At 34.1% G+C, this 22,890-nt stretch overlaps 1 protein-coding gene across 1 annotated transcript in view; it reads right to left on the bottom strand.

Annotated features, from left to right (window-relative positions):
• Positions 1 to 22,890, bottom strand: part of LOC122752744 (regulating synaptic membrane exocytosis protein 1-like) — a 357,197-nt gene that overhangs the window by 192,688 nt on the left and 141,619 nt on the right. Inside the window, 4 exon segments of the mRNA XM_043999633.1 lie at positions 14,250 to 14,339; positions 17,864 to 17,926; positions 20,781 to 20,906; positions 22,214 to 22,367. Coding sequence (XP_043855568.1) covers positions 14,250 to 14,339; positions 17,864 to 17,926; positions 20,781 to 20,906; positions 22,214 to 22,367 — 433 coding nt within the window.

Here is a 22,890-nt window from a genome sequence, read left to right as displayed (position 1 = left end):
TGACTCTGCCACTCTGGTTACTCATGGGACCTTGTAGAAGTCAAATTAACCCTCCTGACCTTGGTTTCTTCAATTATAAAATGAAAGGGTTTCAACTAGAGGATTCTAGAAGAATGTAAGCTCCTTGAGGGCAAGAATCATTCATTTTTGTCATTCCATCCTCAGTAATTTTTCCAATACCTGGCACATAATACTCACTTAATGAATACTTATTAGATTAGAAAAAGAAGTTAATGGAAGAGACAATAGAACCCTTTGGTAGTTATGCATTGTACACTTATAGCCTTTTAAAACCTAAAATATATTACAATTACATGATAATTTAATGTTTGTTAAAAATTGGGTAAAGAAAGTCAAGCTTGTTAAGAGTTTGCCTTCTCTGCTGGTTTCCACACTGTTCATATAGACTAGGAATGAAAGATCATTGCAAGAACTTTATAGATCTGTTTCACCTTGTGATGTTTCTCTCATTAAAAGGTATCTCCAATGTTGCAGAACCTAAAGTATGACTTAAAATAACAATTTTTGGTTACATGGAAATCTTATTAACATGATTTATTATTATAACAACAAGATCATTTCAACTTGATGTCATCATGAATAAATTTGCTTCTTGAGGCAAAATTCCAGCCCATGTATTGTTCAAAGAAAGAAAAAAAAAAGGAAAGCACCATAATTATATACCATGGAGAGCTAGGAGGAGAATTTGAACATTTGGGAAAGATTTGGGGGTGCATGCTGTTAAAAGGTAATTTTTCTAATAGAAGGATTAAATAAAGCATAATAAATGTTGCTGTGCACTCAAAGTCCTTCGATATGCTGATATGCATGCAATTAGGTAGAAATTTACTTCATTTTTTCTTGTATATTAAATATCCCGAGAAAATGCTAAATTTTAAAACAATTTTGTACATAAAAAGATACCATTTATTTCAATACCAAAATATCAAAAAGGATGTTAAAACTATGAGAAGAAAGTACATTTTATTAAATATGCAATACTGTAAGTATCATGTTTAAGAATTAAGATTTACTTTCAAATCTTATTTTTAAAATTTTAATTCTTCCCATTTAGCTTATGTATAACAAAAAGACTAAAACTATTGTGATGTGGTAATTTCAGTCAATTCCTTTGTTTCTCCATCTCTTCTTTTTGTCTTTTCCTTTCCTTCTCTTCTTATCTCTCTTTCTCTCACCTTTACCTTCTCTCTCTCTCTCTCTCTCTCTCTCTCTCTCTCTCTCTCTCTCTCTCTTTCTATCTCTATCTCTCTCTCTCTCTGTCTCCCCCACTCTCTCCCTCACCTCTTTCTGTCCCTTCAGCTTTCTATTTCTTGTCCTCATTTACACATTTCTGTCCCTGGTTCCAGTATTAGATCTCTGGAAATGATGTTGGTTCTTGCCATCTAGTGGCAAGAAGGAAGTATTAAGAAGAGAAGGACAATTCTAATTATATGTGCAAAAAAGGTCATAACTTTTTGTTTAAAAATATGACATATTTCTAGGAAATACAAATAGTGAAGTTAAAATACATCATTATTTGCTGCATGATCTATTTCCTTCCAAAAGATGTCAGATTCAAGCATGAGGAAGAATAAAAGTTAAAGTCAGCTATCAGTTTCAGCATTATCAAGATTGGCTGGTTTGATTACATGTGTGTGTGTAATTATATATATATATATATATATATATATATATATATATATATATATATATGTATGTATGTATGTATGTATAAATATAGTTTCAAACTTGATTCAAATGTGCACAACTACTCAGTACCATGGCATTCCCTTTCCATTCTTGTCTCCTTTACCTTTCAGTTCTCCCTTCTCTTTCTTCTCTCCCCCCATATCTTTCTCCCTTTCTCCTTCCCTCAGCAAGTGTCACCCAATGACACCCAGAATAATTTCTCATCTCCAGTGTTGGCCCCAAGGACTAATAAGTTACTAACCTGTGGTTTAGGTGAAATCAAGGATCCATAGAGTAGGGACAATGTCCAGTCTTATTTATGTCTGTGCCATATGAAGCTATGACAGATGCTGCAAGTGACTGAGTAAATTCTACCCTTGGGATTCTTGAATAAAATACAAGACTAAACACTAACAATGAGATGCTACAACATAGCTGGGTATTCAGTGAAGAATTCTTAAGTGATGAGAAATTTCAATATCCGTGGAATTATATTCTGGATATAGCTCTGTGTTGAGGGTACTGATGGACCTTTAATAATTATCTCAACTCTCTAAGATCATAAGATCATAGAATTAGAGATAGATTTTCAAGTGCAACCTCATTCATTTTAAAGATGAAGAAACTGAGGTCCAGAGAGACAGAGGAATTTGTTTAGGATTGCAAAGCTGGTGTCAGAAGTCAGAAAACCTGGGTTAAAATCCCACCTCAAAGTCAAGAACTTTGTCATTTTTCCTTCTTTATATGATTTGGCATCAGAATGGGATGACACATGAAAACAAAATGAGCTTTGTGCAAAAAAAAAAAAAAAGCCAGCCATACTTCTGTCATCTGTTTTGGTGCTTTTCAATACATTTTCATAGGTGAATAAAAGCAAGAGAAGTGATATCCTTAAAATGTGAAGGATGATACTAAATTATTAGTGAATGCTTTTGTTCAAAAATGTCATTTTTCTTATGCATTAACAAATGTTCATGTTTGTGTCTGAGTTAATGATCACAGTTAGTATTTTCTAATCAGACTAAATACTGGAAATTAGATGGGAGAAATTCTGGAGAATATCAACAATAGGTAAGTAATTGGGGGGTAATTTGAGGGCTCTACCAAAGCATATTTGCAGCTGCTATGCATCACAAAGGTTAAATGACTTGCCCAGGGTCACATAGGTATCAAGTGTCTGATGACAGATTTGAACTTAAGTTTTTCTGACTCCAGTCTAGCTTAGTCTAGTGCTTTGAAGCAGCTTGAAGGAAATTCTTATCTTTATTTCATGTGACCCTATAAAAAGTTACTTGGAATTCATTTTCCTACTTTGTAAATCAAAGGAGTTAATCTAGATGATCTTTGAGATTCTTTCCAGATCGAATTTCTAGCATCCCTCTGGAAGAAATGTGGAGATCAAACTAATTTTTCCAGGACTTTACACAGAACTATGAATCATTCCATTAATAGAAACAAAAAAAAATGAATTCTATTATAAAATGTTCAAATAGCCTGCAGAGGTTATCCTAATTGATTTCATTATACTAATGCTATACCATGTCAACAGTCAAAACTCTGATTCTGCTTCTCTTAGATCAATGTTTCATAGAGAAGTATACAGGGTAGTGAAAACTGTAAGAAGTATAATGGTTTATGGGCAGCGAGGTGTCATAGTGGTTAGTGTTGGGCCTGGAGTCAGAAAGACCTGAATTCAAATATGGCCTCAGAAACTTACTAGCTATGTGACCCAGGGCAAGTCATTTAACCCAGTTTGCCTCAGTTTTCCTCATCTATAAAATGAGCTGGATAAGGAAATGGCAAATAACTTCAGTAACTTTCCAAAGAAAACCTCAAATGGTGTCACAAAGAGTCAAACACAAATGTAATGACTGAACAACAATATGTTGATTGATATTTTAGTAATATTCTTTGCAAAATTTCATGAATATTTTCTATAATTATTTTGGTTTATTATTATATTGATTTGAATATACCTTAAAACATAACTATTGACCTTTTAGTCCCATCTACAATTTTGTTGAGCTGTTTTTCCAGTTGTATCAGACTTTCCACGGTTTTTTCCATGGTTTTCTTGGCAAAGATACTGGAGTGGTTTGCCATTTCCTTCTCCAGCTCATTTCACAGATGAGGATTCTGAAGCAAACATGGTTAATCAACTTGCCCAGGGTAATACAGCTAGTAAGTACTTGAGGCTGGATTTGAACTCATGAAGATGAATCTTTCTGGTTCCAAGCCCAGTGCTCTCTCCACTGTGCCACTCAGCTGCCCATATACAATGCAGGTCTTCAATTTTACCTGATTGTTTCACATACATTAATGGTATCTCTGATGGAAAGATCTTTGAGGGTAGAGAGGGTAGAGCACAGGGAAGATGTTCAAGACATATTGGCTGGTTGATTGTTAGCAACAAACATACAGAGAAGCAAATTAATGGAGTTAGATATGAAGTTCCTGCTTCCAACTTTAACATTATAAAAATGTCCCTCTGTATCATTCCACAAGACTTCTCAGATATAGGTTTGCTGTTTTCAGACTATAGAGAGATTAAACTTCTATCACTGAAGGAATAGCCAAGTCAGAATTATATCAGCTGGTTCTACAAATCTACAATTGTCATATCGTAGAAAGCACATGAGATTTGGAGTCTGAAGACCTGGCTTTGAGTTTTTGTACTACCATTGCTAGCTTTGTGAATTTTGGTAAGTCCCTGAAACTCAACTTTCTTATCTATAAAATAGAGGAAATAATGCCATATATATGTATGTGTGTGTGTGTGTGTATGTGTGTGTGTATATATATACATATATACATATATATATATATATATATCTCACAGTATTATTATAGGTTCAGATGAGATAAATTATAGAAAGTGCTTTCTAAACTGTAAAATACCATTTATTCACTATATTTTAACCCATCCTCACCCCTTTATATCTTTCCTTTATTATTTTAATATCTGTGAAATTGAATTTGAAAAATAATATAGATATTTTGTTGTTGTTCAGTTGTTTCAGTTGTGTCTGACTCTTTGTGATCCCATTTGAGGTTTCCTTGGCAAAGATATTGGAGTGGTTTGCCATTTCTTTTCCAGATCATTTTAGAAATGGGGAAACTGAGGCCAAGAAGATTAATTGACTTGCCCAGCTAGTTAAGCATCTGAGGCTGGATTTGAATTTAGGTATTCCTGACTCTAAGGCCCCTGTACCACCTGACTGCCTGTAATGTTGATATGTGCATATGTAAATATACACACATGTATATATATTGTTATTGTACATATGCATATGTGTATGTATGTACATATACACAGTTGCAGGAAAGTTGATGGACTGCATTAATAGAGGCATTTCTTCACCAGAATATTTCTACCCTAAATAAATCACAGGTCCAGACTAATATATAACTTTTATATTATTTTACTATATATTATCACATATTTATAATCTTACACACATTTCCAGATCATCATCTTAAAAATTACATTTTCAAATGGCAGAACAATTTGCCATCTGATTTGGTAGAGGAAGTTCCCCTGTTAGGTGTTTCTTTACACAGATAATATCATAGAATTAGATCAATACAAAGGAGACACATTGGTCTATTCCTGTGATTTTCACCATGTTGGAAAAACTCCAAGTGAAGAAGTTCCCTCTACTAATGAAAATCAACAGTTGTCCTGAAAGCTGGTATTAGAAAGCAGGAGCATTGAGACATTAACTCTCTTCCCCAAGGACACGGACCCAGCCAGCTTGTATCTGAAATGAGAATTGAACCTGGGTCTTCCTTACTCTGAATATAGCCCCTCTTATCCACCACTGCAGGAAGATCTGAGTTCATATTCTAACTCTGACATATACTGCTCAGCCAGTCACAATTCCTCAATATTTTGGAGAACCCTCTACCTAAGACCACATGTTGCCTGTAAGTTGTGGATCTATTCATGAAATCATAGCTCCAGACCAAATATATATAAATATACACATGTATAGGGTAGCTAAGTGGCACAGTGTAGAGAGTGCCAGGTCTGGAGTCAGGAAGACTCATTTTCATGAGTTCAAATATGGCCTCAGACACTTACTAACTGTGTGACCCTGGGCAAATCACTTAACCCTGTTTGCCCTACTTTCCTTACCTATAAAATGAGCTGGAGAAGAAAATGGCAAACTGCTCCAGTGTCTTTGTCAAGAAAACCCCAAATGGAGTCACAGAGTCAGTTATGATTGAAATGATTCAACAACAACAACGATACACACATACATATGGAATTATATATGCATGAGTGTTCTATATTTAAAAAATTGTCACTGAATTAAGTCTCCTTAGTGTTCTGAGATTACCTGTAACTCTGAAAGTATGGCTAGGAGTTAGTTTGACAATTATAGGGCAAACAATTGATAAATTTTTAATGTAATCAGATGTTGTAAACTGAGGCAATATGGACAATTATACTGGTATATTTCTACTGAAGAAATTGAATTTATTTAATTATACCTAAAAGCAAAAAATGGAGAGAAGGTGGGGCAGCTAGTTGGCTCAGTGGATAGAGCACCGGCCCTGGAATCAGGAGTACCTGAGTTTAAATCCAGCATCAGACACTTAACACTTACTAGCTGTGTGACCCTGGGCAAGTCACTTAACCCCAATTGCCCTACAAAAAAAAAAATGGAGAGAGGGAGGGAGGACAGATTTCAAAGCTACTTACTAAACTGAAAGCTGGAAATTATGGATTCTATACTTGTTTTCAAGAAGTTTATCTAGTTGAGCAGAAGAACAGATAGAAGGCAGAAAATAAGAGAAGCCAGTCAGGCAAATGAGTAGTTTGACTGAAATGACTGATCATCACGTTGGGAGGTAGTCAAATATAGTATGGATATTAACTCAGCTTAACCATGGAAGTAACCACAAAGAAGCTACATACATCATCTTTTAAGGAAAGATCATGAGATAGAGTATACTGAAGCTGACAGCTCTAGAGCTTTGAGTTAATCTGAGCATATGGGGTTTTCTCACTCACGTGCCTCCTAGACAGGCTTGTGAAAGTGTATGTCTATTATCCCTAACACATAATAAATATATTGATGGTGTGATCCACATTTGCATGTGAATTATGTTGCACTTATTATTCATAATATAAGATCCTGTAATATTATTATTGTTGGTATTATTATTATTTACCTCATTGCTACGCAAGCAATTATATTTAATATGTTAAAGTGTCATTATTGTGAGTTTCTATGTAACTAGAAATATACTGGTGGTGGCTCAAATACTACAGTATTAAGAACGTCATTTCCTCTCAAAAGAATTAACCCTAGCACCTTGGCCAGGTATAAGTGTAGCTTCTTGGTTGTGGTTCTTCTCTGGAAATTATATCTACTAGTAAACCAGGCAATCCAGCAAGTAAATAGGCAATAACATACCCAAGTGAGAAGTGTGAGGAACTATTAGGAGGTGTGGTCATCTACCCATATATCAATTAAATATGTAAAGAGAAATTTTTGGAGGACTTTCAAAAAGCACTCAGTGAAATTCTAAATATTTTTAAGAGTCAAAGCATTAGAGAAAACATTTTCAGAAAGTAAATATGTCTGTGTCTTTAAAACCAATTATGTTGAAAAAACCATATGAACAGCAATTGTATATATTGAAAGAAGAAAGCAAACCTAAACTAATTACCGCTATCCTGAGAAAGCTGACCAAATAGGGATCCGCTCTTTTCAGGTTAGAACTGCCATGCTAATTCACTGTTTCTTTAATATACATATAGCATGGTCTAGAGAGACTGCATGGTTTATTGAAAGTATCCCAAATGTGTGTGTGATCTAGGGGACCTTGGTTCAACTTCCAGATTGATGTCTTCTTGGTTAGTTCACATTGCATAATTCATTTAAACTTTTTTCTTCAGTTTCCTCTCTTTTAAGCTGAGGGTATTGGTTTTAGAGGTGTCAAACACTCCTGACTGTGGGTTGAACCAGAATAAAATGTAATTGGAAGATATTTAACACAATAAAAATATAATAAAATGCAGATAACTATACATTTTAAAACCAAATCAATATACAGTCCCACAGGGATCTTTATGTAGAAATTAGTGATCACCGTCTCAATTTTTAGTTTGACACTACTGGTCTAGATAGCATCCAATCAAAAAGTTGGTCAGTTCTAATGCTATGGGACTATGGAATTTTATGCAATAAAGAGAATCAAGTTAAATAATAAATGTTCTACTTGAAGGAAAAGAGGATTATTTTAACATTACTTATAATGATTACTTCATTGACTTTTTTTGAGGTTCACTATAAGAGAAACTGCTTAACTAACCTTCATATCAAATGCAATGACTGGTGTCCAATGGACATTTATAGCCAAGAAAATCAGAAAGACATTATGATCCCATAGAAAGAATACAAGGTTAAGTGTCCAGACATCTGAGTTCTAGTCCTGTCTTTCACATTAACTAACTTTGTGAGCTTGGGTTCTTGTTTTTGTTGTTGTTTTTTACTAGTTTTTATCTATTGAATGAAGATGATGTATCCTGTCCTACTGACTTCACATGATTTCATGTGGAGCTAAAATGAGATAATAGATGTCAACGAACTCTGAAAAGTTAACTCTTAATTGAATGCTTCATTTAAGGACCCATAAAAGGAAAAGAAAAATACCCCTAAACTTCCTGAAGTTCATTTATTTCTAAAGGCAACTGCTCAAAATGTATATAGAGTTATTAAGTGTAATACAACAAGTGTAGATAACAGTGAGTACCTCATTTAAATACTATCACAGTGTATATTTAGGATGCTAAGTCTCAAGCTTGAAGAACAGTCTGGTTTAAATTACCCATTTTGCAGAAGAGGAAATCAAGTTCCAGGGAAGCTGTGACCTTGGAAAAGGTCACAAAGGTAATAAGTGTCATCTACAAAATTCGAAATAGCATCCAATAGAGCACAATACATCCTAGGTAGCTAAATGATATGTTTTTTTTTCCTATATTTAATCTGCTGTTTCATCTTATATGACCTAGTTTTTAAGTCAAAACGGGCGTGTTTTAATACAAAAGTACAGGGGCAAATAGGTGGTGCTGTGTATATAGAGTAAACAGAGTGCATGGTGGGTAGAATGCCAGGCTTGGAGTCAGGAAGACCTGAATTCAAATTCAGCTTCAGACCCTGACTAGTTATGTGACTAAGGGGAAATCACTTAACCCTGTTTATCTAAGCTTCCTTATCTGTAAAATGAGCTGAAGAAAGAAACGGCAAACTATTCCAGATTTTTTTTTCCAAGAAAACCCCAAAAGGTGACAAAAAGTCAGACTTGAATGAAAAATGACTAAACAACAAAATTAATTCAAGACTCAGGGTCAATAATCCATCTCAGTTCTCCTTGCCTAGAAATCTGGGTCCTTAATATTGCTATTATTAGGTAAAAGAAACCAACAGAAATAAATTTTCATATAGGTATACTTAAAAACATCATTTCAAATTTGGCTTCAAACTCTCATGCAAATATTTTGCTGTCCTGTGTAGTAGGCCCCACAAATTCATGTCCCATTGCATTGGGGTCTTCAATTTCAATCTTTTGTTATATACAAATTGAATGCCCAATGCTACTTTGACCCTTGAACCTCTTCTCCAGATGGCTTCTCTCCGATGGATTCCAGTATGGTTTGCCCCTCTGCTGACCCATGTTATGGATCCTTTTTCACAAATCAGTTTTATTCTCAGCCAACTCGTTGAATTTTTTTTTTAAATCAGCACTACTTTTGACTTATTTTAAGTGAAACCTGGACCATTTTTGAGAATACTATATCTATTACAATCTATTCCCTTGAGACACCCATTCAACCCCTATAGTTCAAAGGACCATAAGGTAATGCTAGCATAGCATGATCTTTCTGTTCAAGTCATCATTTCCAGAGTATTTCTCCACTCTGTCCTTATCATCTTTTCTTTTCTGATTCAAACTCTTTGTACATCCCTATGCCTCGTAGGATATAATCATCTTGCTTCCAGGTTATCATCCTATCTTTTTCTGACTTTATTGTCCTGCTCGCAGCTTTCTTGTGATTATCCTCTGATATCAAAGACAAGGATGTTAATATTGATATGACACAAATCTATAAAGTTCCTTTTATATAACACTTTGGTTATACACTGATGAGGCCACACCTTATCATCTTTTTGAATTCTATTAGTCCCTGTACCCACAAAAAACCTAAACTATGAAATCATATTATCTGATCACAGCCTCCTATTTTTATTCTCTCCCATTCAATCTCTAATACTAAACCCATCTCCCAGAGAAAATGGGTTTGAATCTAATTTCTGCATATTAGCACCTGTCTGGATAAATCACCTCCCTAGTCTAAGCCTCAGTTTCTCCATGTCATCCTTCACCCTGATCTCGTTGACCAACACCTTCTTCCAAAAGGGGGAGAACTTAGCTCTACCAGTATCACCCATTGCCCTTCCCCTAGTATTGTGGAAGAAAAGAAAGGGCCTCAAGTTCTCTTTTCTGAGTTGACACCACTGAAGCACTCCTCTCCTCAACATACACATACACACACACATACACACACATGCATGAGAACAGGACAGGGTAACCAGATACTATGCCCCTGGTCCTTTCCTTACAACAGCATCCCTTGAAGACTGTGAATTAATCTACTCTTCACTCCAAACTACCACTAGACTAGTCATCTCCCACCACCTGTATCTCTCCCTTGCTCTATATATTAATCACCAGTCACTTATTAACAAGTTATATTCAATCCCTACATCCTATTCTCTCACCTCCATCTCTTTCATTCTCAATCCTCCCCCACCCATGTCCATTCCAACCCTTCCCATCTCTTCTATTTTCTGTCTGTAATGCTGATTCCACAATGATCAAACTCGCCTTCATCCTGGACTTTTGTCTCTCATAATCTTTCATCTACTAGTCCTCACTTATCCCAGGCTCCTTCCTAATGACTCTCCGTCTTTGGCTATCATCTTTGACAGTGCACCTTCTTTCAAACACCTAGACACATTGGTCCTGGTGTCAGAATACCCATGGCTTTTCATTGCCACTTCTAGAATCTTCCTCTATCCCCACTGTTCAGCATTGTTTCCTTTGCTATCAGTCAATTTTTTTCCCTACCCAGTTATCATACTTCTTGTTGCATAGGGACTGCTCAGATTACTCTTTTTTCTCAAAGAATTTAGCACCTGGCTCACTGTCTTCCTCTCCTCCACAAATCCTACCCTTATATTAAAGAATGCTATCATTCACATTTTTGATACCTCAGTTATCCTAATCTCCTAGTTCCTTAGTCTCCTCAAATTCCATGACCTATCACTCCAATCTACTTAAACTCTATTCAGGGATGTTCACACCTTGGAACTGATAATTACTCACAAGTATTTCATTCTTAATCAGAAACTCTGATATTCATCTATCCAATCATCTTCCCCAATTATTCTCTCTCTTCCTATATTTTCCATTCTTCACACTCATTGAAGTTTCCAATGTATTCATCCCTCAGTATTTTCTCAGATCATTGCCACAGCTCTGACTTAATTTTTTTTTCTTTTTGCATATAATACAATTCTACATCACCCTGTGCTCTAAAATCTCTTCCTCTATTTATTGCTGCTCATCTCTTGTCAAACCTAATCTCTGGATTAGTCCTACCATCAGCTCTCTGCACTACTATTTTATAAGCAACTGGATGGAGTCAGAGAAAGTGATACAACTTTTCTGATTGGATTATTATAATTCTGAAAGCATAAATTAATGTTACTTAATTTCAACTGGGCCTTCATTATAACAAGGAGATCTTTTCACTCTTCACTAATTAATTGTCTATCCTACTCAACACAAATCCAATTCCAAACCTTCTCTTCTCTCTCTTTGAGCTTCCCACAACTGCCTCTTCTCTCACTCAATTTCCTCTTTTTCTTTCACTCAACTTATGGAAAATGAGACCTTTCAAATTAAGCTCTCTCTTTTTTCTTTCCCTTTATTAAAAAAAAATACACCTTGCCATTATCCCTCACTCTCTCTTCTTTTCCTTTACTCTCTAATAGTGCAACCCTTCTACATATGTGCTTGATTCCACCCTCTCCTGTTTTCTCAAGCAGATTGTAACCTCAATCATTTCCATCCCTTTAACCCCCTCATTTATGAAAAAACATTAGACTTTAAAATTCTCTCAAGGAATTGTCCTTTATCTCTCCTGAATTTCCCAGCCAAACTACTATAAAATATTTCTGTATTCACTGACTCCACTTCTTTCACTATTCAGTCCTTTGCAATGTGGCTTCTATCCCATCCAAAATTACCAAAGTTCTCTTAATTGTCAATTTTAGTAGTCATTTGCTTAATCACCATCCTTTGTAACTAGTTTTCTGTATGTGATATCTTTGCACACACTTCCTACATATTCTATCCTCTATAGGTTTTGTGACACTATTTTTTCCTGTTTTTTTTTTCCTACCCCAGTGATTTGATCATTCTTCATCTCCTTGGTTGGGGTATCGTCTGTATCATGCTGAGTGCTCTCAAAGATTCTGTCCTAGGCTGTATCCTCTCCTCTCTATCGTTAACCTCAACAGTTCTCACAAATTCAATGATTCATATGTACATTAAGCATAGATCAATATATCTAGTACTCCTCTGTCCCCTGTTTCAATTCTACATCACCAATTGCCATTAGACATCTCAAACTTGATTGCCTCAAACTCAATATCTAAAATTCAACAGGGTAATAATTGAGGCCAATATCTCAAACTCAACATGTTCAAAACTGAACTCTTTATCTTTTCTCCAATCTCAATTTCTAAGAAGGGCACCACCATTTCCCCAAATTACTATCTTTATAACCTGAACATTTCCCTCAATTTTTCACTTTCTATCATTCCAAATACCCAATCAGTTAAAAAAAATATTGCCATTTCTACCTCCAAAACATTTCTTCCATCTGGCCCGTTCCCTACACTCACACAACTACCAACCTAATTCAAGTCTTCATCACTTCTTGTCTATATTATTACAATAATCTCAAAATTGGTTTCCTTGCCTCAAGTCTCATCATGCCAGTCCATTCCATCCTACACAATTCTGCCAAAGTGATCTTCCTCATCCCAAAACACTTATAACTACTTTCATGATAAACTCCTGATATTTTGGGAGGAAAATGAGCCAAATTCATCTCTATGCCCCATGAAAATGACATTTTACTCTTTTTACAGACCCTGTCAACCTCTAACCTTTGTTTAAGAAATACCACACTTTCCTGATTTTCCTTTTCATCCTCCCCCTCCTGTCATTGCTTATTTTTGGCTTCTTTGTTACTTTTCCTCACCATTTATGTTGGCCATTCTTTAGTATTTTGTCAATTTTCCCTTTACACTAGGGTAGCTAGGTGGCATAGCAGATAGTGTACCAGTCTTATAGTCTGGAAGATTCATCTTCTTGAGTTCAGATCTGGACTCAGGCACTTCCTGGTAGTGTGATGCTGGTCAAGAAGCTTAACTATGTATACCTCAGTTTCCTCATCCATAAGGAGAAAGACATGGCAAACCACCCCAGTAATCTTTGTCAAGAAAACCCCAAACCGGCTCATGAAGAGTTGAACATTACTAAAATGATTGAACATCACAACTCCCTTTATACTATCTCCCTTTTTCTCTGCCCTCTCATCTTTCCCTTGGAGACCTCATTCAATATCATGGTTTCACCTACTACTGCTTTAAAGATGATTACCCTATCAATGGTTGATTTCTGAATTTTTATGCATGAAAAAATCGGTAAAACTCTCTATTAATTTCCATTAAGCTTTGGGGTTTACTTTCAATATGTAAAGTTAGCTATTTATACTTGACACAAACTAGCTCATAATAATTACTTAATATATTCAAAAAAGTCTAATTTACTAGTTGGCCAAGTAAAACTATTCAGCATAAAAATTAAATATGAAAAAACTATTCACATACTATGCTTTCAGAAAATCTATGCCTGGTTTTGTGATCTTATGCAGAAAAATGGCATATTAACAATCAAGTTGAAGAAGAATACATGAGTATATGAAAAGTATTTTTCACATCAAGGGCTTTGGTTCTGGATTGTTATCTTTTATGTTACAGTTGTCAATTAATGAACAAGCTATAAATCAAATATTCTAAAATTCTCTGATAATGGCTATAACAGGCCAGAGAAATTCTCTTCAGATAACTGACTGGGCCCAGCCATATTATCAGCATAATGAAGGCTACCTGAGTGTCACTGTAAATGAAACCACTGGATTGAAATGAAAAAGGGAAGCAGCAGGCAGAAGCAGTTACAAATTACATTACACCATTTTTTTTTTTTTTTGCGGTGACATCTATAGAGAAATATATGTATTGGCACTCCTACATATATCTCTACGTATATGGGATGGAGAAGTGTTGACAGGTATCAAAGCAGACATGAATAAACAGACATGTAAAAGCTTCACTTCAAATAAAATCAACTGATTTTAAAATCACCAGTACAGATGACAAGAAAAGAAAAAAAAAGTCTTTATTTTATACCTTTCTCGTTCTGGTGAATGCAAACTAGTATCTGGTCTCAAGCAGTTGGTACTAGCACTCCTAGCCCTGTCAAGGGAGGGCTGTAGTTCACTAGTGCCAGTGCATTGCATCCAATGGTAGAAGAGAAAGAAAAAAGAAAACAAAGAAAAGAATACCATGTTAGATATTAAATCATAAAATAATGTTCTCTTCATATAAGATGTAGAATCATCATGATTCAATTAATAAAGATGTAAAAGAGCTGACTGGATGACAGTGCAAAAGTTTGTTTAGAAAATAAAACTAAACAAAGATTATGCTTGACTGTTTTGCATAATTGTTTTAAAAAAAAGTTTCTCAGACTGAAAATGAGAATAAATAATACCTCCTCATGGAAAATTTGCAACAGGAAGCACTGAGACAAAATGTCTAAGACTTCATTACTAATAAACAATGCCACACCAAAACAAAATGAAGGACATCAGAGGAGAAATCATTTTACAACTGGATTAGAGCTATTTTGGTCTACCAAATCACATTGGACTAGACATGGAAGAAGACACTTCCACTTCCTCTTAACAATATTTCATCAGGAAATCTCAATTCTTGTGCATTAAGGCAATCATCAAGAAGAGAAATATCCTGTCTAACAATTGTTTGGATCTTAGCACATGCAGGCAGAGCTGAGCTTCATAAATTAAGATTATTTCAAAGGAAAAAAAAGTCTCCTATATTCAGGAACAAAAACATAACAGAAACACATCAAATGCATGACAGAAAAGAAAAGAGGCAACTAGGATTTGGATACTTAGGTAGTTTTTAGTTACAGAATGATTCTAGTCAGTGCCAGCTACATATCTTTTTAATGTAATTATAGTTTAAACTGTTATGTTTATTTTATGGATTTAATTTTAATAGAGAATTTTAATGGATTATATTATAGTCTGATTAGAATTTAAATTTCCTTGTTTAGAGGGCTTGTGTGAAAGAGTGGAACTGCTGTTATGTCTCTTACCTGTGAATATTCCAATGAGTGCCATTCTCTATTAAAGGCATCTTGGATGGTAAAGTTTTATAGTGCCTAACAGAATGTCTGGAATGGGGTAACACATACACATATAGGAAACAGAAAAATACATGTGAAGCAATTTTTACTAGAGTTCTAAGAAATAATATTCATATTTTTACAGAACTGTTATGTAGTTCACACAGATTTTTTATAATATTCTCCTTCCCTTCCCAGCCCCATCCCTCAGGTTCCTTGAGTTAACCTAAATGAATTTGAATATTAAAATTCAGGGATGATTATGTTAAGACTTTAAAATTAGTTTATTGTAAAGGCTTAATTGCATGATTTACTCACTTGAATTATCAAAGATAGTTTTATCAATTAAGCTAATATATGATATATTTTGTATTATTAGTATTTAAAGTCTTTTAAACACTGTTTTAATAATATCAATACACTTGTGAAAGTAAATTGCTCATTGATAAAATAGGTAAAATATTCAGATTTTTAAAATATATTTATCTCTTATTTCCTAGATGGTGTCAATAAAACTTAAAAATACTTTCCAAAAGTGAGGAGTTTACATTACTATTTGGATAGTGGGTCAGGATGTTGAGGAAAATGAGCAAGGGTATATGATTAAAGAGGAAAGGGAAATTTATATGTGAAACCCAAGTTAAGTACAATATAGGCACATGACCCTTTACAAATATGTATGCATGTGCATATATATATATGTGCGTATGTGATATTTTTATATAAAATATGTATTTTTCTACATACATTTTACAAATTACGAACAACCTTTAATGAATAGCGTGTGTGGTCAGAGGAATATTTGTAAAGATGCCCACACATATATAAACCAATAGTCTTGGTTTTTATATGGTTCCAGAAATGTAAATATGAGGAAGAAATGGGGATCTTGAAGGTTTGGGACTAACATGAGAATGTATGTATTGCTGGACTACTTTACTGTTTACTGAAAAATGATCAGGATGGTGAATAAAGGGAAAATTGGATATTGACTGTGGTTTCTCTCCACTTCCTTTTTCATGGTGTGTTTATATTTTGGCCCCATGGGCTTCAGTACAGTATCTTCTACAGTAGACATGACAGGAAGGAGATGTCAGTCTGATTTTCCATTGGTAGAAATTTGCCCATTTTAAAAGTATATGGTACGTGTATATTATATATATTGTATATGTGTGTATATATATGTGTGTGTGTGTGTGTGTATACACACACACACATACATACAAGTTAAAATCAGGAAATAATGTTATTGTTATTGCTAATATCTAACATCAAACACTTTTAAAACAGTTTTCAATGCAATGATTTTAAAAACAAGATGTTACAATATAATGTAACTCAAAGCACCTTGCACTTCAAATTGATTTGCTTTTATCTTCAAATTTAGAAATGGAGAAAAAAGGGACGTTAATTTTTGCATTTAGTCTTATGATACCAAATTATTAGTAGTCATATAAGTGTTCAAGTTAGAAACTTCTGTTTTCTTTGAATACATCTTCATTATTAAAATAGTGAACTCCATTAATTAAAATATCATATATCAAAAAAAGAAGACCCACATGAAAATATGGAATTTTAAGGCCTAAATAGCTTTTTGTCTCCCCTCCCTATTTATTCATTAAACCTTGAGTTCCCTTTTTATATCTCCCTATTGACTGAATAAAGTTAGCTAGTATTTATTTAGGATGAGGTTAAAGGTAAAAACGTTTAAAATGTAAAAGAAAGTATCTGTGTAACTAAGTCAAGCCACCACTGAATTTTGTAATCATTTCTTATAAGTAAGACCAATAATGTCTAGTTCTAGATATGTTGGATTTTTTCATCTCTACATTGTCTCAAAAAAACTTTTGTGGATTTCTATTTAATGGAAATCTGTGGGGGAAATTAGCATTATTTGCGTTATGGCTATAACACCAAGAATTAAGTGCTAGATCCTAACCTTTCATTTAGGAGCAAACGTTTCCCCTCTCTGAATCTCAGTTTCCTCATCTTTCAATAGGGGTACAAGTAAACTTTGAATTGTGGAACTATGGGATTTCAAAGCTGATAGAGATGTTAGAAATGATCTAACTTGACTGTTCATTTTCCAAATGAAGAAACTGAAGCCCAAAGAGGTTAAATGGCTCATCTATCAGCTCAAGAGAACAAGAGAAAAAAATAATGAAAAGGACAGGTTCATTGGAAACAAACAAAACAAAAATAGTAACATATTCTTAAATTAAATTCAAAAGCCAAGCAGCATAAAAGATGATCATAAAGACAGAATCATATTGCCATGCATTGGATACCATTTCTCCAGTGACTAGAAAGGCAATATATCTCACAAGATTATTTAGTATGTTTTACTGCAGATGTGAGAGCAGTTAAGTAGGGGCTTAGCAGTCTTTGGCTTTTCATTACAAGGGAACCAAAGTACTCTGCCTAATACTCTGCCTGAGTGGGAATATATTTGGAAATTTTTCCTCCAAGATGAAGCAGAGTTTGGAAATATTACTTGTCTGCAGTAATGCTAATTAAGGTGATAAAGAGGGAGGTAAGATATAAAGAATCTAATCACAAAGAGTCATGGTTACCAAATCCCTGTATTTACCTGGTCGTATGTAGGCACTCTGCACTTCGTCCTCGTTTTGCTCTGGGCAGCATAAGAAGCTCACTGCACAGACAGGATGGGGGATGAGTGAAACAGACACAGATAATGTGGCATTAAATGACATGGGGGTATGCCAATGATATGTCAATGGAAAAATAAAAAAAGGAGGGGAAGAAACCAGATAGTCTGCACTGGTATATTTGCTTGTGAATGTTAAACCAAAAATATTAATCATAATATTAAAAATTTAAACCATAAGCTAGAATTTCAACATTCTAAGTCCTATCAGCTTGTCCCTTAATTTTACATCTTTAAAAATATTGTTTCCAAAGAGGAAAAAACAAGAACATTTACTAAGATTCTATGTTCAGCTATATTAATTTAAGTGAATTATTACTTTTTACAGCACTTATAAATTTGGTCTTTGCAATAAAAAGGAACACTGGAATCCCAGGTTTCTAAAAATTCAGAACATACGAGCTTTAAAAAAAACGTCACTGTGAACTCAAATCATTATTACATTTGTTAACAATCAGCAGAAGTTTATTCCAGTGAAGAAAAAAATGATATACTATCAAATAAAATATTATTCCTTTGAGTGTGCTGGTTAATATGTAAGTTGACATATTTATTGGTAAAACTAATGTACATCAAGTGATTCATCCAGTTGTGAAAAACAATTTTTTCTTTGTCATCAAACTACAATGCATGTTTGTATATTGTACAATGTTAAAAACAGAATCTTAACAGAGTGAACAGAGAGCCCATTTCTAGGTGTATTATGTCATGATTTTTCAATAATAGCATACATTGGTCATGTTGTCTTTATTTTTTTTAATCTCAGCAAAAAAAGCTGCTAAATGTATTTCACCTGTAAATAGAATTACAATTAAATTCAATCTTCATTTAAAGATAATTCAGAAAATGGTTCATGGGGTCAAATCCAGCTCACTATGTTGCCAAATATCTTATATGTGGACTTCTTTTTTTACTTAAAAAAGAAATATACATATATAAAATACACATATATTATACATGTATAATAATACACACACACATATATATATATATATATATATGCATACATGTATATATAATTTAAGTAGAGTCAGAAACAGAACTGGAAAAATGGGCAGAAATACCAATATCTTATGGTGGCCAAATTTTCATCTCATAAAGAAAAAGCTTTCTCTGTAACAGTAATTACTTAATTTGGAAATTGGTCAACTACCATGATCCCTTTAAAAAACAAAAAGAAACTGACACTATCTGTTTACGCAATGCACAAAGAAGCGATTCTGGGGATAATTCAGAGTTGTAAGGCAATCTAGACCAAACTGAAGAAAATTATTCAACTTCTTTCTTCATTTGCCTGAAAATTTGTCCATAAAAACCTATAACTGAGTTAATTATGCTGGGGTAGACTTCATCTATAAGAGTACATGCTTCCATCTAATATATACCATTCACCTTGGGTTTAGCAATTTTGTTCTTGACTATTTTCTATTATAAACTTAGGGAAATACCACTGACAACAAAGAAATAAGGATTAAGCAATGTGAAATAAATTTAATTTCTTCTTATACTAGTAAATTCTCACCTAAAATAATACAGGGGAGGGGAAGATAGAAATGAAAAATAACAAAAATTTGTGTTTAATCCACTTCAGGGCCATGGACTCCAATTCTATTGACTGGAAAAATTGTAAGTAGGAAGGACCAACGCCTAAACCTTCTGGCATATGTGTATTTTTTATGCTTATACATTGTAAATATTGGTGGATACATTTAATTCCCTTTCATTCAAAAAAGTTTAGTACCACCTCACTGGTGTATATTTATCATGGATATCACCTTATTAGAGTGGCAATATGGCCAAGAAGTAGCCTTAGATTTTGTCCAGATGTCACAGGGAAATGCTAAGAATCAGAAGTGCCCCTGACTCAGGATGAACAGAAGTCATAAGTCTCATTCCACAGTTTCTCAAAGCAAGACAACTCATCATCTTGGTTACTTCATAACCTAGCTGACTTCAAAGACATATACTTGTTTCTCTCAGGAATTTGGCAAGAAGGTGAGAAATCATATGGGAATTATGAGGAACTTTCCTTCTCACTGGTTTCCTTTTCATACCACTGCAAAAGTCCATACCTCTTTCTTCCAAAAACAAACAAAAAACCCCACCCTTCCCTATTGTAAGAAGTATATTTAACTATCTGGATAACACAACTAAAATTGGTGTCTGAACAATTCACAACAGCTGATTTTATTTTGAATGGGAAGTAAGCCATCATAGGGGGTTGGGGGAATACAATTAATTGGAATATGTACTTCTTGTGCAAGTGTTAATAACAATTTGCCTTTATAGAATTGACCCTAAATTACCCTTTTAGGCAAAAGAACTAATTTCTTGCTTCCAAAGTGATTTTATGGAAGGAAAATGTCATTCCATGATTTTCACAATTCAAAATCTCAACATTAATATGCAACCTTACTACCTGATATTAGGGACAATATTTTTACTTTTAATAATTGCTTTTATTCCAAACAACATGTGATCCACAAGAACAAAATACTGTATATTGCTGACAAGTTACTTTCTAAATAACTATTATTTAGGTAAAATGAAAACCCATACATTTAGGATTTCTTGAGCATCAGAAATTAGAATTATGTAGGGTATAAGTTCATTTTTTTCTGGTTGCCAACAGCACATTTAGCAGAATATTTCTTATAACTGCTAGAAGTTAACATACTAGAGTATTGAATTGTTGAAAATATTAAGTGGATTATTTCTAATAAAATGTTTCTTGTTTCCTAGAATTGTGAGGTAGGCAACAGTTTCACTCCCAAATGTATACAGAATTTAAAGACTTTTTAGTGCATATGAATACACCAGACCATAAAAGATAAAGTACCTTTCTTGTTCTGATAAATACTGACTATCCATGTCTCTGGATCGGAGATCAACTGGAGTTCGGGAGGCATCATGGTGTCTGGTTGGAGAACGTGACCTTCTCACTTGATGAATTTCATCTAAACTCCTAAGAAATGCATAAAAACATTCATATTTGTTACAGTTTGATTTTTTCTTCTATTACTTCATTTCTTTCTTTCTTTTTCTTTCCTTTTTTTTTGTACTTCATTTCTTTATATTTATCATATAGACTTTCCAAACAGAGATCAGACTATAAGTGGAAAGATGAAAGTTATCAGGTCTGTGAGCTAATGTGATTGTCACTGTTATGAGCTATAAATATTATGAGATGAGCATATACTTACTTCCTACTATTTGCATAGTAAAATGAATCAGTCTTTGCTTTAAGCTGATATTTTCCTAAGGGAGACACAACATAGTGAAGTTGCAAAATACAGTGGAAAGGGAATTGATTTTGGAATGTTAGACCTTGGTTTAAACTCTGCCTTTGCTACTTATTTCCTGTATGGCATTAGGCAAGTCATTTAACTTTTTGCATTCTATTTTCTTCATTTGTGAAATAAAAAGATTAGGATATATTATCTCCGAGTTCCCTTTTAGCTATGACCCTTTGGTTCTCAACATAGGATAAAGAATGAAAGGCCAGAAGAGAGATAAGTCATATGTTTCATTCCCCCCCCCCCAAAACAGAATGTAAGCTTCTTGAGAATAGTATTTCCTTTATATTTTAGTAAAAACTTGATGGTTTATTGATTCTTCAACCCTGCTAAAAAGTGTTTTCATTAAAATCTATACCAAAACCATGATACAATGGTTGAAGCTTATGTTTGAATACTAGTTTGAAATTTTACTTATATAAAGAGAGGCATTATTTTACACAAATATGCTATATGTACATATATGTTGTATACATATACAATGTTATATATGTATACATGATATAAGTACATGTGTTCATATATGTGTACATATACAGTGTTTTACTGTTATGTGCCTCTTAATGCTTCAAAGTGTTAACTTTTAATGAAAGCTCCCAAATGTTTTAATAATTCCAAATTTACCTTATACCAAGCCTATTCATTTTTCTCATTATTGCCATATGCTTACTCAGAGTGGGAAGGGAAACCAGCGAACATAATTCATCACATATTTATTTCAACTACTGTACTTTGGCTATAAATTTCTTTCCCTTTTAGGGAACTTTAGTTCCCTGATGAGTATTTCAGAGACTAGGCTGTAAATGCACACTCCCATCATCTCTAAAAGCACTGGGCAAATTTTAGCTACTATCGCTGATTTAACAAACCATTATTTCTTCTTATTTTACATCTTGGACTAATATTTTCTTATGTATATATGCCATTGGACCAACAATTCTGCTGTCAATGACTCTTGACCCATGACAAATTTTACCTCTGTAATGGCACATTTGGTAACCGGGAACGGGGCCTGCCCTGATCGTCGCCACGGTGAGGAGATACAGATCTCGAGCGGTGATGAGCTGTTCTTTGCTGTTCTGGCACAGTTAAAGTTGTAGATTTGCTTTCTCTAGTACTTGACTTATAACCTACTGGCAAAAATACAACAGAAGTCAATCGGCCAATGATATTCCATGGAGGCAAACAAGAACTTGGTGGGCAATCTCTTGAAGAAGTTATTGCAAGATCTAGAACAGCCACTAACCCACTAAAGAGTCTCAAGAGCCATGCAATCAGAACTCACTATTAGCATAATCTTCAAATGTTAATAAGTATACGTACACATAGTGTAACATATACATGCATTAGAATAGATTAAGGCTAAGGTCAGAGGTATTATGGAGGAACAGAACATAAATATGACAGTTAAAACTTCAGACATGGTATACAGGCTAAGCAAAGTTGTGTTGCGTCCACCTCACTGAATCTATGGAATTTTTTCTGGTTGTTAGAAACCAGGGAAGAGTAGTCATCATACTACATAATCCTTTAGGATCTCTCCACTTTTATTTAATGTAATTTTAATCACCCAAAGATAATTTTCCTGTACAAGAGAGTAATTGATCTTAGTTGGACCTTGGAAATTGGACTCCCTAACTAGCATGATAAAAT

This window comes from Dromiciops gliroides, chromosome 4, assembly GCF_019393635.1.
Source record: "Dromiciops gliroides isolate mDroGli1 chromosome 4, mDroGli1.pri, whole genome shotgun sequence".
Taxonomy (NCBI): domain Eukaryota; kingdom Metazoa; phylum Chordata; class Mammalia; order Microbiotheria; family Microbiotheriidae; genus Dromiciops; species Dromiciops gliroides.
Note: the sequence above shows the minus strand (reverse complement) of the source record. Positions and strands in the feature narration are given on the sequence as shown.